We start from the raw sequence: 19,468 nt of genomic DNA on the forward strand, positions 1-19,468 counted from the left end.
TTGAGTTATCATCCGGAAACCATTTTACTATTTCGGGTCACTGTGACCTTGACCTTTGACCTAGTGACCTGAAAATCAATAGGGGTCATCTGCGAGTCATGATCAATCTACCTATCGAGTTTCATGATCCTAGGCCTAAGTGTTCTTGAGTTATCATCTGGAAACCATTTTACTATTTAGGGTCACCGTGACCTTGACCTTTGACCTAGTGACCTCAAAATCAATAGGGGTCATCTGCGAGTCATGATCAATGTACCTATGAAGTTTCATGATCCTAGGCCCAAGCGTTCTTGAGTTATCATCCGGAAACCACCTGGTGGACGGACCGACAGACCGACATGAGCAAAGCAATATTCCCCCTCTTCTTCGAAGGGGGGCATAATAAATAATCAAGGTAGTCTTAACATGATATTTGCTAGTGCTGCAACAATACGCCAAATACTGTATTGCAATATATTGCCAGTTCAAAAACCCGTATCGCAATATATCGCAATATATTGCTAACTTGTACCAGAATTATAACTTGTCAATTACCCGATAATCCCGTATACTCCAGTTTTAAAGCAAATTCTGGTAAATATTTACTATAAATGTGCTCAAGAATAACAAGAAACACAAACATTCGCAAATTTTCTTAAGTATCAAAAATATTATGGCATTTGTTACTATTTATAGATGTGATGAAATAACGTCCTACTGGGACGTTTTTGTTTTCACTGAACACGCGTAATTCGCCTGACGTGATGTTCCCGTTTTTATACAACACAAAATACACCCATACTTTCCATGCGTCTGCATAATTTTCGCAAGTTTTTTTTTGAGACAAAGGATAAAGCACTTTTTATTTGACGCTATTTTTTATTGTCGCGTAAGCATTAAAAATTGGAAGCGTGTTACCGAAATTCGGATTACAAATTAAAAATGCTCAATTCAGAATCGAACGAAACATTCACAGTTGTGCGCAATTAATTAAACGATAATCTGTTCAAAAGCATCGAACGAATGCTCCCATGTAACAACGCTACTCCGTATAATACACTTTTTAGAATGCTATTTTTACGTAAAAATTTATTTACACCGCTTTGCTTTGTTTACCTTGATATCGTTATTTCGGATGGCTTTTCTGGACAAAATGTGAATGCATTTTTGTAAAATTTTCGTACCGGTATGATGAAAATCGTATCGCAATACAATATGCGGATTGCGTATTGCGATATATACCGATATACCGGTATATTGTTGCAGCACTAATATTTGCTAAGGTTCAACTCTTAGAGCTGGATAGAGTGGATAGGGAGATGAACTGAACGTTTCAATGTATTACCGTATATGTCCTTATGGACGCGCACTGCATGTTTTTTTCAAGACCCCTGCTTGTTAAATTCCAACCACTATTACATATTCCTCACATTTGAACAGTGTAAGATTTTTATTACCTGCCGCTAACAACATTGTTTAATCCAATCGAATGACATCGTGATGTCCAATTTAACGCAAATCGGCCGTGGATCCCATTTTATTTTTTATCAACTTAAATATTTCCCCATTAAGAGTCGCGCACCATTAAATTCAGTTTGACCCGGTATTTCGCGCCTTCATTGCGTCTAGTTGATAAGTATTTATTTTAAACAATACACCTGAACGCTCAATACCATACAGTTGGCGTCATCGGCGTAAAGTGCAAGTGCCACCCATGACAACGTCCTTTCACTGCTGCCTAGCACCCGAGTTACACGCAGTCCTCGAGGAATATACATAGACAAAATATATAATCAATAATGAACAATGTAAATGGTAATTGCTTAACAGAAAAAGCGTACTCATTCCGTTTTGTTTTGAAATCAAATGCATAATTATCATACACGATCCCGATAACCAAGTTTTGATACTAGGCACAGTACAGACTATGATAGCGCTGGTCATTAGACCAATTTCATTAGTTTGTCTGTAATGAAAGAAGAAACAAGAGATGTGTTCGTCAGAAACACAATGCCCCCCATTGCGCCGCTTTGAAAAAAAAATATTAAAAAATTTACCTTTGACCTTGAAGGATGACCTTGATCTTGAACTTCCACCACTCAAAATGTGCAGCTTCATGAGAACGCCGCTTTGAAATTTTTAAAATTATTTTTGACCTTTGACCTTGAAGGATGACCATGACCTTGAACTTCCACCACTCAAAATGTGCAGCTTCATGATAACGCCGCTTTGAATTTATTTTTTTTACCTTTGACCTTGAAGGATGACCTTGACCTTAAACTTCCACCACTCAAAATGTGCAGCTTCACGAGAACGCCGCTTAGAATTTTTTTGTTTTTTTACCTTTGACCTTGAAGGATGACCTTGACCTTTAAGGATGACCTTGACCATGAACTTCCACCACTCAAAATGTGCAGCTTCATGATAATGCCGCTTTGAATATTATTTTTTTACCTTTGACCTTGAAGGATGACCTTGACCTTGAAGGATGACCTTGACCTTGAACTTCCACAACTCAAAATGTGCAGCTTCATGAGAACGCCGCTTTGAATTATCTTTTTTGTGACCTTTGAACTTCAAGAATGACCTTGACCTTGAAGGATGACCTTGACCTTGAACTTCCACCACTCAAAATGTGCAGCTTCATGAGAACGCCGATTTGATTATTTTTGTTGACCGTTGACCTTGAAGGATGACCTTGACCTTGAAGGATGACCTTGACCTTGAACTTCCACTACTCAAAATGTGCAGCTTCATGAGATACACATGCATGCCAAATATCAAGTTGCTATCTTCAATATTAAAAAAGTTATGGCCGATGTTAAAGTTTTCGGACGGACAGACGCCATATATTTGACATTTGACCTTGAAGGATGACCTTGACCTTCACTTTTCACCACTCAAAATGCTCAGCTCCATGAGATACACATGCATGCCAAATACCAAGTTGCTATCTTCAATAGTGAAAAAGTTATGGCCAATGTTAAAGTTTATTTCTTTGACCTTTGACCTTGAAGGATGACCTTGACCTTGAACTTCCACCACTCAAAATGTGCAGCTTCATGAGATACACATGCATGCCAAATATCAAGTTGCTATCTTCAATATTGAAAAAGTTATGGCCAATGTTAAAGTTTTCAGAAGAACAGACGCCATTTATTTGACATTTGACCTTGAAGGATGACCTTTACCTTCACCTTTCACCACTCCAAATGTTCAGCTCCATGAGATACACATGCATGCCAAATATCAAGTTGCTATCTTCAATGGTGAAAAAATTATGGCCAATGTTTAAGTTTTTTCAGACGGACGGACAGACTGACATACACACAAACACACATACTGACATACACACATACTGACATACACACATACTGACATACTGACTGACGGACAGTTCAACTGCTATATGCCACCCTTCCGGGGGCATAATAAAGCAAGTCTCTATGATTTATCACTCACCTTTGCTGACGACAATAATTATTATTATTATTTGTAACCTACGTATTATACTCGCACGGTAGCATATTAACTGTGTTACCGTGTTGCAAACAAAATGGCAGCCAAAAATAATGTTTTTAGATGTTATGTGCCACTCTTTAATGGATTACGGGCTACATTAATCTTATCTAATGGTTTCGATAAATTCCGATGAACCCCAGATAAGACGGCATGCGCGTCTATTAGGGCATGAGCGTCAATAAGGACATATACGGTATTATATCAATTATATATTTTTTATTCCTTCATTGGGGGAAATTAAGGCAGCCATTTGAGAAAATGAACACTTTTGGAGATAGGGAATTGCTTTAAATGTTGCCCGTATTTATTACCTCAGATAATCTGATATACTCAAGTCATACATCCTGAATCTCCATATTGCAGTTTTGAATTTTCAAAAGAAATCACACGCAATTTATGAGTAAGAACAGATGCACTTACATTTTTTCTCTGTATCTATAGCAACACCTTGCCTTTGAGCTGCACTGAGGGCCTGCAAATAAACAAACATTATAAAGGTTCCGGTAGAATTTTTCCAATGAGTGTAATATTTTTCAGACATTTTTAAATATTTGTATTTCTTAATATTTTTTTTAATAATGTCATTCATTTAAAAAATACTAAAGCATTTTCAAGGAAATTATATTGGTTTTCAAAATAAATAACTTAAATTTAAGGTAAAAATATATACTGTTCACCCGTTAAGTCTAAAATGCATGTTTCTTTATATTGGGGAATTTCATGCCAGAAGAAAATCCGATTCAGGACCGACATAATGTATATTTTTAGCTGCCTGTTCCTGTATATTAAAGCAGATGAAGTCAGACAGAAACTGTCTTCAAGCTGTCACAATGTTCAATAATGTGCATTGTATTGATTTCAGTTAATTATAATGTAACTTCATTAGTGAAGTCTTCAAAATGTCACGCTACCATATGTCTCCAATGTTGGCCAATAATTTATTTGAATTCTGATACAAATATAAATGTATTGAACATTTTTCTTTTATTCCATCATTAAAACAAGAGCGCCGCATGACGGAGCAATGTTACAACCCGTTTTGCAATAAACCCGTTTTGCAATAAAATTATTGCAAAACGGGTTGGAGTGTCTTATTGCAATTTTTTTTTTTTAAACAACCCGTTTTGCAATAAACCCGTTTTGCAATAAAATTATTGCAAAACGGGTTGGAGTGTTTTATTGCATTTTTTTTTAACAACCCGTTTTGCAATAAACCCGTTTTGCAATAAAATCACCACACATTTATTTGCAATAATTTCATTGCAAAACGGGTTGGAGTGTCTTATTGCAATGAGAATTTTGTATAACAACCCGTTTTGCAATAAACCCGTTTTGCAATAAAATCATCACTCTTGTATTTATTCAAATGGATTGGAATAGTTAAAAGTGATGTTCAAATTTTGTATTTAAATAATATTGTTTTAAAATAGACAAAACTGTGAGTTAAAACTTAAAATTAAAAAGCATGGAAGGTGGTGAATTTCGAGATTTAATACGATAAAACAAAACAGAATGTGTGTCGAAACGTGTTGAAGTGTCTTCATGCAACGTCAGTTGTGAGTTACAAACCGTTTCGCAATACAATCATCACATATATACTATTTGTTTCAAATTGATTTGAAACGGCATAAAGGAAGTTTAAAATGTCGCCTGCAAGGTAAATATGATACAACTAAACTGAATGTATATATGAAGTGATTTTCACCAATTGGGAAATTAAGTGAAAACAACCCAGAAGTGCAATAACTTTATTGCAAAACGGGTTGGAGTGTTTTATTGCAATTTGTAATTTTTATAACAACCTGTTTAGCAATTAACCCGTTTTTCAAAAATTTTATTGCAAAACGGGTTGGAGCGTCTTATTGCAATTTGAAATTTTTATAACAACCCATTTTGCAATAATAACATGACACATGCATTAACTAATTCAAATGGAATGGAAAGATTAAAAAGGAAATTTAAAATATCGTATTGAAATAATATTATTTCCAAATATAGACAAAACTGTTAGTTTCCACTAAAAAGTAAAAAGCATTGAAGGCGATGCATTTCGAGATTGAATGCGATAAAACAATACAAAATGTAAATAGAAAGTGTTTCAACCTATTAAGTACTGAAGTGAAGATAACGCCGAAATGCAATAATTTACTTAAAAAACGTGTTGAAGTGTCTTCATGCAATGTGAGTTGTGTGTAACAAACCGTTTCGCAATAAAATCATCACATATATACTATTTTTTTCAAATTTCTTTGAAACGGAATAAAGTTAGTTTAAAATGTCGCCTTCAAGGTAAATATGATAAAACTAGAGTGAATGTATATATTTATGAAGGGATTTTCACCAATTGGGGAATTAAATGAAGACAACCCAGAAGTGCAATAATTTTATTGCAAAACGGGTTGGAGTGTTTTATTGCAATTTGTAATTTGTATAAAAAAAATCAAATTGCAATAAGACGCTCCAACCCGATTTGCAATAAAATTATTGCAAAACGGGTTTATTGCAAAACGGGTTGTTATAAAAAAAATCAAATTGCAATAAAACGCTCCAACCCGTTTTGCAATAAAATTATTGCAAAACGGGTTTATTGCAAAACGGGTTGTTATACAAATTACAAATTGCAATAAAACACTCCAACCCGTTTTGCAATAAAATTATTGCACTTCTGGGTTGTCTTCATTTAATTCCCCAATTGGTGAAAATCACTTCATAAATATATACATTCACTCTAGTTTTATCATATTTACCTTGAAGGCGACATTTTAAACTTACTTTATTCCGTTTCAAAGAAATTTGAAAAAAATAGTATATATGTGATGATTTTATTGCGAAACGGTTTGTTACACACAACTCACATTGCATGAAGACACTTCAACACGTTTTTTAAGTAAATTATTGCATTTCGGCGTTATCTTCACTTCAGTACTTAATAGGTTGAAACACTTTCTATTTACATTTTGTATTGTTTTATCGCATTCAATCTCGAAATGCATCGCCTTCAATGCTTTTTACTTTTTAGTGGAAACTAACAGTTTTGTCTATATTTGGAAATAATATTATTTCAATACGATATTTTAAATTTCCTTTTTAATCTTTCCATTCCATTTGAATTAGTTAATGCATGTGTCATGTTATTATTGCAAAATGGGTTGTTATAAAAATTTCAAATTGCAATAAGACGCTCCAACCCGTTTTGCAATAAAATTTTTGAAAAACGGGTTAATTGCTAAACAGGTTGTTATAAAAATTACAAATTGCAATAAAACACTCCAACCCGTTTTGCAATAAAGTTATTGCACTTCTGGGTTGTTTTCACTTAATTTCCCAATTGGTGAAAATCACTTCATATATACATTCAGTTTAGTTGTATCATATTTACCTTGCAGGCGACATTTTAAACTTCCTTTATGCCGTTTCAAATCAATTTGAAACAAATAGTATATATGTGATGATTGTATTGCGAAACGGTTTGTAACTCACAACTGACGTTGCATGAAGACACTTCAACACGTTTCGACACACATTCTGTTTTGTTTTATCGTATTAAATCTCGAAATTCACCACCTTCCATGCTTTTTAATTTTAAGTTTTAACTCACAGTTTTGTCTATTTTAAAACAATATTATTTAAATACAAAATTTGAACATCACTTTTAACTATTCCAATCCATTTGAATAAATACAAGAGTGATGATTTTATTGCAAAACGGGTTTATTGCAAAACGGGTTGTTATACAAAATTCTCATTGCAATAAGACACTCCAACCCGTTTTGCAATGAAATTATTGCAAATAAATGTGTGGTGATTTTATTGCAAAACGGGTTGTTAAAAAAAAATGCAATAAAACACTCCGACCCGTTTTGCAATAATTTTATTGCAAAACGGGTTTATTGCAAAACGGGTTGTTTAAAAAAAAAAAATTGCAATAAGACACTCCAACCCGTTTTGCAATAATTTTATTGCAAAACGGGTTTATTGCAAAACGGGTTGTAACAGAGCAATATACGCCCGATTCGTGTGCCATTGGAGATGATACACTGATGATTGATGTATTTGTTTTGGAAATAAGCAAAAAAAAATTTCAAAAATCGCGAAAAAAATAAACCCGATGAAAATATCGCAAAATAAAACTGGATAAAAATATTGCATAAAAATATTGCATGTGTTAATCGGTTGCATGTCTCCAATCAGACCTGACTGATATATAATCTATATACTACCTCTGACCAAGTTTGGTGAATTCAACTTGAACTAGAGCTTTGTCACTGAATGTGACTTATACCCCCATACCACTTTGACGCAGGATAAAAAGTTGTTTAAAAGTTTCGGATGAATACAATTTGAATTAGAGTCCGGACAAAGTGGCGCCGTTGAAAATGCACTAATTGACCCTATGACCTAGTTCTTGACCCGACATGACCCATATTCGAACTTGACCTAGATATCAACTAGATGCAACTACTGACCAAGTTTGGTAAAGATCGGATGAATACAATTTGAATAAGAGTCCGGACAAAGTGGCGCTGTTGAAAATGGACTAATTGACCCTATGACCTAGTTTTTTACCTGGCATGACCCATATTCGAACTTGGCCTAGATATCAACTAGATGCAACTACTGACCAAGTTTGGTGAAGATAAGATTTATACAATTTGAATTAGAGTCCGGACAAAGTAAAATGCACTAATTGACCCTTTGACCTAGTTTTTGACCCAGCATGACCCATATTCGGACTTGACCTAGATATCAACTAGATGCAACTACTGACCAAGTTTGGTGAAGATCGGATGAATACAATTTGAATTAGAGTCCGGACAAAGTGGCGCCGTTGAAAATGCACTAATTGACCCTATGACCTAGTTTTTGACCCGGCATGACCCATATTCGAACTTGGCCTATACATCAACTAGATGCAACTGCTGACCAAGTTTGGTGAAGATCGGATGAATACAATTTGAAATAGAGTCCGGACAAAGTGGCCCCTTTGAAAATGCACTTATTGACCCTATGACCTAGTTTTTGACCCGGCATGACCCATATTCGAACTTGGCCTAGATATCAACTAGATGCAACTGCTGACCAAGTTTGGTGAAGATCGGATGAATACAATTTGAATTAGAGTCCGGACAAAGTGATGCCTTCCGCCCGCCGCCCGCCCGCCCGCCAAGGGGTTTCACATAATACGTCCCGTATTTTATACGGGCGTATAAAAACTTCTGTTAACGTGAACAAACTGTGTTCCATGTAAATCATTTAATGCATCTTTTTTCACACATTCACACAAGTGTTATTTGCTTTGTTTGTATGCACAAACTTGTACAGAACCCAGGGTGCCTAAGTGCAACCTCTAGCCTTGATCTTGAACATTTAGAAATCTGTCTCAAAATAAAAGGTTGTGGAAAATACTCTCAAACCAGTACATTTTAAGATTATATTTAACACAATATATTAATTGATTAAATATTCAAGGTTTTTTTCTATTTTTGTTAGTCCTTCAATTTGTGAAAAAATTGTTGCAAAATTTTCCAAATTATAAAAAATTAATAATAGGATAAAATAATATTTTATTTTATGCTTTCCGGTGGTTTATAAAGAAATATCAGTGAATTAAAACTGATAATTTCACTGTTTCAAACAGTGAAAATTATCAGTGAAAATTATCGATAATTTTCACTGTTTACTGTGAAATGACGTCATTTTTTTAACGAAATGACGTCATTATTTCAGCGAAATTCTTTAGTTAAACTCTTTAACAATGTATATAAACTGTGGAAAAAAGCCTAAAATAAAAAGAAAATTTGTTGGATTCGGTGGATTATTGATTATTATTCACTTGTGATCATAGAAAATATATATTTTCACTTGTGACTGCGCCACTCGTGAAAATATTATTTTCTATGATCACTTGTGAATTAAAATCGATAATCCACCGAATCCAACAAATATCCTATATATTATAATAACAGGTGGACTCCATTCATGCACTTGTCTCGTATTTAGTCATCACAACATCACTAATGTGTTTCTCACTTCAGGCCGTGAAACATTCACTCGACCGCTCAAGTTTGCGAGTGAAGTTGACAATCTGGTTTGTTAAATACTCGACTGACCGGGCGAGTGCTTTTTTCAGTTGAGAAATGTAAATTCAGTTCCAAATCTCCTGCCACATCGATACAAATTTTGAACTATTTTTCGAACGAACAAAAAAAAGGTTCACAAAGAAACAGCACTTTCGTTTTGACAATGTAAATGATGTCACAGGCACAGTAACAATAATTCTCGATGGTTGCACTCGTTTTGTAGATGTCAGTGCTCTTAGCTAATCAATAAATAGTGAACAAGACAGTTAAATATATTGGTCATTCCGTGAAGAATAAATTTTCATTTTAATGAAAATATCAATAAAATAAAAAATACATAACTGGTTTATTATAATACCTCTTATATTTAATTATAAATAAACAGAAAAAATTAATTCCTAATAAACAGAATAATTCATGATCAGAAGCCTTAGCTAAAATTTATCATACTGTACCCATTTTTTCAATAAAGCATGTCTTTCAGTAGAAATTCGTCTGAAATATTAAAACTCAGCATGGAAAAGGGTACTATTCATATTAAAATATCTGCAAGGTGATGGAGACAGGGAAAACGAGAAGAAAAGAAGCCAGCTACCATGGAGAATTTCATAAATTGCAGACTCTGCCACTAGGCCCACTACTTGATTAACTGTATTTTTTTGTTTGTTTATTACGATGAGATAGAGCCAGATAATAGTTCAAGTTTAGAAAAAGGTTCTGGTTGATAATTACTATAAATATAGATATTTTTATTGTTAGATGAAGGGCGAGATGACTAAAGTGAAGGGATTGTCAGGCCTACAGGCCCTGCAGGGCGAGTGGCTCTGGAACATTTTTTTCAAGGCCTGCACTTTCATCATTTGACAGGTTCATCATCCATTTTCGTTTTAAAAGTGCATGGTTTTATACTTATATTGATTTATTGAAAGTGACTCCAAATTTGAACAAATCCGGCTCATCATCCAATTCTGATTTTTTATTCACCTTTTTTTCATAATAGAACATCGAGTTTTTTTTAAACTACTAAACTTTTAATATTTTAAATGCAATGGTATTTGATTGGTAGAAGTTATATTTCTTCACTGGTTTCAAATTATATCCAGCGTGGACAGTCTGACACTTAAACTGCATTTCTAAAGAGCTTGTCGAACAGCACGGCTGTTGGAAGTGACCTTATTTTACTCCTCATATTTATTATGGTTCAAGGCCCAGACATGCTCGATTCACAAAAAGCATTTGCATGGCCCTCCCTGAAACCATTTAACAGACTAAGATCCATTTACACATTCACAATTCATGTTCACCTTGTGGCCATTAAATTGAAAAATCCTGAGCTCCAATGGAGGATTGAACCTGGATCTCCAGAATGAAAGACAGACACTCTAGCTCCATCGCTATTTGCTAAGGAGCTAAACCTGGATCTCCAGAGTGGAAGACAGGCATTCTAACTCTGTTGCTAAGGTGCTAAACCTGGATCTCCAGAGTGGAAGACAGGCATTCTAACTCTGTTGCTAAGGAGCTAAACCTGGATCTCCAGAGTGGAAGACAGGCATTCTAACTCTGTTGCTAAGGAGCTAAACCTGGATCTCCAGAGTGGAAGACAGGCATTCTAACTCTGTTGCTAAGGTGCTAAACCAACAGCAAGGCTGTTTGAAGTGACCTAATTTTACTACTGGTTCAAGCCTCAATTGGAGATCAGGATTTTTCACTTACATGGCAACATAGCTAAGATGAAACGTGAATAAGTGTAAGGGCTTTAGATCCATGCGGATTCAAAGCACATTGAAGCAGGTGTGTCTGGTAAAGCTGGTAAAAGTGTCTGCTTATCATTCACTAGCATCAAGGTTCAACATCGCTTTTTGAGCTCAAAATCCCTTTAACATTTTTCCACTCAGAAGCAAAGTGACAATGGCTATATGCAAACAGCATAAAACCATGCTGTTTGCTGCTCTGCAGCATCAAAGGGTTGGAAATGACGCCTTTAAACCTCCATGAAGTCGGAAAGGTCTTTAAGTAAATTAAAGTTTCTAAGGGACTACAAATGTTTCTATGTACATACATGTATCTAAGTGGTTTAGGGTCAAATATGTACCTCAGTGGAAAAGGGGTTAAAAAGGTATCTCAGTGGTAAAGGGTTTAATACATGTCTTAGTGGTAAAGGTTAAATACCGTTTAAATTACGTATCTAAGTGGTAAAGGGTAAAATAGGTATCTAAGTGGTAAAGGGTAAAATACGTATCTAAGGAGTAGCAGGGGTGGCAAAATCAAATGTCCGAGTTGCCCGAGTCGTACATTTGCTTGTCTGGGCAACTGATTTTTTTCAATTAAGTTGTCCGTGGACAACAAGTTTTTTAAAAGTCGGGTCCAGGTATACAAAAAAATACATTGTATTAAACCCGTAATTAAGTTTTACAAAACCGGATGTTGACATGCGATTACATTGTCAGTGCTATTTGCGGAGCAATCAAGCTAATATACGGGCACTCTCCTGCGCATTGATCTCCCTTATTCTATAAGAGACCAGGAGCATGCCGCATTTTAAACGTTCGGCCCGACTGTTAAACAGTGTACAGACTGGTTTCTTTATTTTTACAATCATACGGAAATAAATAGTATCAATCTAAGATAATCAAAACACGGTCTACCTTGTTATTTAAGACGACTTTAATGGTAAAGATGAAACTTTTTTTTTTAATCTTCAACAACGGAGCAGAAACCCGAAGCTTTGAGCAGCCCACCTCCCAAAAAACTAATTTGATTATGATAATGATAAAAATATGATCTAAGTAAATGCCCCAGAACTTTTCAAGAAATTTGGCTAACAGATTTTCAATGGTTACCAGTTTATATAATCACATTGCTACCAGTAGCGGAGCCTCAGTCTGATGAGGTCCACATATTTGACTAGTTTAATTTGTTAAGATTACAATGTACTTATGTTCAGCACATGTTTTAATAACACTAGCTTCGCAAGATTTAAAGTTTGAGAAAGTCTTTACATTGTTTACAATATCCTCGAATAGGTTGGCCTAATTGAAAAAACGAAAACTTCCGGTCTACTTCTACGAGTCAACTCCAGCCGACAATGCAAACGGACAGTCACATGTTTAAAAGCGAGTTTGGGACCAAATAAAGGGGTTTAAAGGGGGCCATGAATTCGGAATAGTAGAAAACATACAAATTAAGGTGTGAGAAACATTATACACGAGTGTTAGCTGTTTTGGTCTCATTTCCAGCGATTTTTCGTAGGTGACAGTTGCGTTGGCATCTGTCAATATTTACTGAACTGCGCGTGCGTGACGTCATCTTAACTCTCGCGATTCGAGACAAAAACAAATGTCACTGGAGTTCGGGCCTTGGAGGATATACTGCTATAATGAATGTACCATTTAAATACAATAATAAACAAAACAAGCAAATCATACTCAGTTTGATATATTCCACATTATTTTACATTAATCAATAAATGCGTTTATAATTTATATAAACATTAACGGACAAGTGTAGTTCAGCAACGGGCAAGTTAAATTTCCTAAATGGTTGTCCGTGGACAAGTATAGTTTTTAGATTTCGCCACCCCTGAGTAGGGTTAAATAGGTATCTAAGGGGTAAAGGGATAAATAAGTATCTAAGGGGTAAAGGGTTCAATAGTTATCCTAGAGGTAAAGGGTTAAATAGTTATCCTAGAGGTAAAGGGTTAAATATGTATCTAATGGGTAAAGGGTTAAATACGTATCTAATGGGTAAAGGGTTAAATACGTATCTAATGGGTAAAGGGTTAAATACGTATCTAATGGGTAAAGGGTAAAATACGTATCTAATGGGTAAAGGGTTAAATACGTATCTAAGGGGTAAAGGGTAAAATACATATCTAAGGGGTAAAGGGTTAAATACGTATCTAATGGGTAAAGGGTTAAATACGTATCTAAGGGGTAAAGGGTAAAATACATATCTTAGGGGTAAAGGGTTAAATAGGTATCTAATGGGTAAAGGGTTAAATACGCATCTAAGGGGTAAAGGGTAAAATACATATCCAAGGGGTAAAAGGTTATTTGAAAGAGTCAAAGGAGTGAGGTTCCCATCAAAAGTCATCAGCATGATCAGTGTTTGTTTTTATTAAACACAGATACTCACATGAAAAAATGGATGATTGGCTAAATCAGGAAAGTGTCAATTTAATGTACTGACAGTGTTTGTTATGAATTGTATTTATCGCATACAGGGGTTTTTCTGCACTGTCTGCGCCTCCGGACAACGGAGGCATTCCCAAAGTTCCCAATCGAATTTTGATTACATATTTCCCAATTCCAAAAAAAGAAATCTTTCAAAATCGTTAAAAGTAAACATAATTTATATCGAAAGAGTGACTTCCCTTCATCCGCGACATAATTAAGCCTTTAGCGACTCAGATTTTAGCAGGTGTATTTGCCGGATGCATCTGCCAATATTGACAGCGATAAGGTTCGAACTGTTTCGCATAATAACAAGTATATAGAGCCGCACAATACACATTCTAGTCCAAATCTGTAGACGCTTATTTTCAAGCATGGCTTCCCATAACGATAAGTACTACAGCAGTGTTGCATTGGAAAAGGGATCAACATACGGCGGTGTAGATTTGTTTGATTTGATGGTGCTAATGTAATGAGCTGTGAAGTATCAGGTAAAATGATATAGTCGTTAAATAGATTAATAATGTAGCAGTAAAATAAATGTTTTGTTAAATGTAACTGGCTTGCCTATTGTGGCTATGAGTGGAAGAATCCAATAGGAGGTTTTGGGGATTCCGATAATGACGTCACGTTTGCGCATGCTCAAATTTTGGCCGTCAAAACTGCGGCCATTCTGCTATTGTTTGCATTGATGAAGCGCATCGTGATAAGGTTACAAACATATTCGCGACCCTTTTGAAGAACAAAAAATACTCCGAAATTAAAATTCTTTCAGATTAATTTGAATCCATTGAACGAACACAAATTAGGACGAAAACAAACAACAAATTGGTTGATTTTATGTAGTCAACATATAGAAACTGATTTGAACCTATTTGTCTGTAAAAACTTACCTTGTTACAGATTAACTTAATCCTCTTGATAAATGTTAATGTTTTTTATTTAATTGTTCACACCAATTTTGACACTCTTTGTTTCAGCGTTTGAACCCAGTGTTTAATTGCCCCTTTCTTTATCACAAACCAATTATCTCGATATGATCGGATACTGTCCAGACAATTACTAAGAAAACAGTGTGTCATAAACCCAGGGATCTATACTTGTATGACTCTGTATAGGGTCTCTGCATAAACCACATGTGTCTGGTAATTAAACACAATTTATGATACCTCCATGTCATCTCTCGACATATTAAGTCAAAAACTTAACAGTTGCTTTAATAAAATATTTGAACATATTTAAAAATAGACATTTGTCCGAAATGGATTAACAGCTAGGAACTAGTCAGTATATATATATTAGCCAGTTTAAACATAATAATAACGTGTTTAATAACTATACAATTAAAATATTGAACACATTTACTGCTACACAACGTATTTAACGGGTACCTGCAAATGTAAACTCTGCTATAATGTTGTCGCATAATTGATGTATTTCATGTCGCATAATTGGTGTATTTCATGTATATTCCTTGTTCGGTGTAACTGAATACATAATATCTGTCTTCATGAAGAAATGCATAAATGGGCATCATATGTCGTCGTCAAATTAGACGAAAAAAATGCACCAAGTTATTGCCCATGGCTGGGTTCACTAATTAGTTATGTCTATGGTAAGCACATGCGCACTGTTAATTTGTGTATATTTTCATGTTAAATGACAGGTGAACTTTCATATATGCAGTTAAACAAACGTGGTCTCGCTTAATTATTGGCATACATATGCACAAGATGTGTAAGTCACACATAAAGCCATCCCGTATCAGGTAATTCAACTCATGTTAAAGTCAATCATCCAGACAGCCGTCACCCAATTTATTTGTCCATTATTGTATAAATTGGCATCTGCGTTGTATGAAGGACAGTCTTACTTAAACGGCCGAACATACAAGTCGCATTATTGCTGGCTTTCGCGGGATGGGCCCATTGCGGGCTTCGCATGTATCTTGTATTTGACAAACATTTTGGAAACGTTGTGTTGTGTTAATAAGCAGAAATAAAACGCAAGGAAATCAGAAATAAACTTTGTTGGTTACTGTGTCTTTTCCACGAACGATACATAATTACGTGACAATGTGTAAAGATCGTGCGTTACTGCAGTGTTCGAAACATCATCATGAAAACAAGCAATCGCGTTTGGTCATTATAGGGATATAAAATACTTGCGTTAAATAAATTAAATGTGTAGATTAATGGTATCATAAAATACTAGATTTGTATCGATCATTATCACTACAGACGAGTTTTCAATATACGTGTACATGCAAAGACAGTTCAATTTGCAAAATATGCAGGTGTTTTTTCAATTTGAATGCTTAAATTTATTAATATTTTCATTCAATGTTAACGAAACGAAAATTCATTCAATGTAAAAGAAAATTAAAAATACATTTTAAGATTGAAATGTATTGAGCTATTTTAGGGCTTTGTTTTTTAACTGATTCAATGAACCCCTTACACTAAATTTCAATCGCGGATGAAAAATAACACGATCGCATCCACACCACTAATAATAATATTCAAATTATTATATGTTTTATTATTTTTGAAATATCATTAATTAAATTCTTATTTTAAAAAAGAATACGGGTATTTATCGTTTTGTTTTGTGAAGTTGTAAGTATTAAGTCTTCCGACGACCGTTACTCTGATACAATGTAATTGGCCGCGATCAAGAAGTTGACGGCCAATCTATTTTTAGTAACGGAAAACCCCTCTTGTGACGTCACACAAAAACCTCCTATTTGAAATAATAAAATTTTATTTGTATGTGTTGTTAATTTCTGTCTAATGTTATTTTAAGAAAGCAAAGAAAAATCATGCTGAGACTTGTGTGACTTACTTACCTGTTACCAGTGTTTGTTTTTGAAGACAAAATAACAAATAAAAACATGTTTTTTTTGTATAACCACTTACTTATTTAAGCATGATAAAATTCCCAAATTGACCGTTTCATCGACTCGAAAATTCCCAAAATGGACAATTTTGTTGATAAAAATTCCCAATTTGGTCAGACTCCTTTTCCCAAAATAGGCAGAAAAACCCCTGGCATAATTACTTAACAGGAATGTATGGACCCAGATGTTACGCTAAACTATCCGAAATAAGTGTCCGAAATTATATCTACTACGTAAAAAAACAGCGACCTGTGGTGTTTTAAGGGTTCCACTTTTTGGCTGTCTTCTTCCAATGTATTTAACTTCATCCCAGTCCGCTTCAGCCATGATTATTTTCTAGTTTTTGTGACAAATATTGCCGCAAAACACGACCCAAATGTTTTTTGCTTTTAGTTTCACAACTATGTGATGTTGTACTGTACGGTGAGGTTGTGTTGCAGGTTACACTCCACTCAGCGATCCCAAGATATTTCGACCCATTTTTTTTTCATTCGTATGCGTACATTTAAAGTGGTATTTTATAGTTATTTTATTTCTAGGTACAGCACGCGCGAAATATTAAAAAATAATTCGGAGGCTTGCCATGTAGTAGGTTATCGATTGCCACAGTAAACCATTGCTCAGAGGATTACTAAAAGGGGTCAAGCAAAAAAACAGTCTGAGGCTGAAAAATACTGTAAGAAGACTGTAATATAGTTCTGTTCAAGGCTTACAAAGGATTCAGTAAATATTTGTTATGTGTCAGTGATATGTATGCGTTAATGTTGTATGTTTCGAGCCAGTTGCATGACACCAGTGACAGGCAAATGAACATTATTTACTTTTCATTACTATTTTTTTATTTTGTACGTAATCTGTTTACCTAAATTCTAATACGACCCGAAGCTTGCCTTGCTTGTCAGGCTTTACGTGTTTGATGCCAAACCATGAACATTTTACCACGAACATTTTTCACTATTATTTTGTTTAGCATGAAATCTGCTTTTACCTTAAATCTATAACTACCTTCGGTCTGCTGTCAGTTTTTATATGGGCTTATATGTACTTGCTGTGCTTGTCAGTTGTATATGTGCTTATATGTACTTGCTGTGCCTGTCAGTTTGTATATGCTTATGTGTACTTGTCGTTTTTTTTTATGTGCTTATATGTACTTGCTGTGCTTGTCAGTTTTATATGGGCTTATATGTACTTGCTGTACTTGTCCGTTTTTTTATGTGCTTATCTGTACTTGCGGTGCTTGTCAGTTTTATATTTGCTTATGTGTTTTTGCAACTTTTTATTTGTGAGGAAGCTGCTGACCAGTTCAATTCGAATCTGTTTCGATTTGATACCTCGCCTTTACCCACTTTCTTAGCTCATTTTGTGTTTGGTTTCTTCTTAGTATTAAACTCACAATTTTTTTACGGCTGTTTTTTTAGATCTTCTTATAGATCAAGATCAGCGGCCTCCTGCACAATATTTCTTTAAATAGTATGAAAACTATTAGAATGTATTACTGTACTTTCATTAACTTATAAGCATGCATATCATATCTATTAACTTAATTTTGCTATATTTTATTTCCATATTGTAGCTGTTTTATACTTGTTACATTTATACACATGTTTATATAGTCGGTTCAAAAGCCTTAATGGCTTTTGTTGTCTATTTGTGTCTTGCCGACTCAAAATAAATCTAATCTATATTATCTTATCTTTTAGCTTATTTAGTATTTAATTGTAAAGAGTCTGTCATTGCTGTATCGATTGGAGGCTGTCTAAAGAGACGGTCATATTATAGATTGCCTGAAAATGATGCAATTGCTGATATTGTATTGTAAGCATTTAAATTCCAGAGTCATATTTAACATTATTCCATCAGTGACAGGCTATTATCCCCCATTCATTGTATATATATATATATATATATATATATATATATATATATATATATATATATATATATATATATATATATATATATATATATATATATTGTTTGCAAAGTATTGTAATCATATCTTACACACTTTACCAGTTATATCAGTTTTGACAAACGGACGGATACAGGAACAGAGGGTGGGTTCAACACCAATGCTAAAAAATAAAGACAAGGATAAGCCACTTATGTTTATCAAATATCGTAATTTTTTAGTAATTAAATTAATGTTTTGTTATGACCTAACATTAACGTTGACATATGGTGTTGGACAGACCGACGAACGGACAGACATGACGGACGGAGGTTAAACTTAACCCATTTATGCCTATCGTTTAGAGAAAAGGACTTGGCAAACAGCGTAGACCCAGATGAAACGCCGCATTATGCGGTGTCTCATCAGGGTCTACGCTGTTTGCTTAAAAGAATTTCTGTAAAAATATTCTAAATATAGAAATTAATATACTAGACATCCCTAATTTTGGAAATAAATTGTTCCAATTTAGAAGGATAGGAGAGTCTACTAGGCATAAATGGTTTAAACTTAAAGTCTTCGGACTTCAGATGCATGTGGCCCATTTCAGAAAGACAATAGGTGACTTGCACGTTTCGCAGTTTTCGGCTAATCCGTAAATTTCTATAATTCGACATGAAACGTTTTTTTTTATATAAAATCATAATTTATTATTATGCATTGTAATAATTTGACATTTTATGCGTTATTCGTTAACACTGTGCATACTTTGGACCATGATAATATTTAGTCGTAAGTGACCTTTTTCGAATACTGAAATTACATACCGCATATTTGGATTATAATTATCTATATAGCACTTATTAATCGTTATTCGTTTAACTGAAATTCATTTTATGAAAAAGTGTTGTTAATTATTACTATA

General features: G+C 34.4%; 1 protein-coding gene across 1 annotated transcript in view; it reads right to left on the bottom strand.

The window, feature by feature from the left end:
• The window catches only part of LOC127860988 (endothelial differentiation-related factor 1-like), a 30,497-nt gene extending 13,408 nt beyond the window's left edge, over positions 1 to 17,089 (bottom strand). The window contains exons 1-2 of the mRNA XM_052399320.1: positions 16,902 to 17,089; positions 3,922 to 3,973 (exon numbers count right to left, since the gene is read on the bottom strand). Coding sequence (XP_052255280.1) covers positions 3,922 to 3,973; positions 16,902 to 16,979 — 130 coding nt within the window. The 5' untranslated portion in view covers positions 16,980 to 17,089. The remainder of the gene's footprint in view (positions 1 to 3,921; positions 3,974 to 16,901) is intronic.
• Between the last annotated feature and the right edge of the window lie 2,379 nt (positions 17,090 to 19,468).

This window comes from Dreissena polymorpha, chromosome 15 (assembly GCF_020536995.1).
Source record: "Dreissena polymorpha isolate Duluth1 chromosome 15, UMN_Dpol_1.0, whole genome shotgun sequence".
Taxonomy (NCBI): Eukaryota; Metazoa; Mollusca; class Bivalvia; order Myida; family Dreissenidae; genus Dreissena; species Dreissena polymorpha.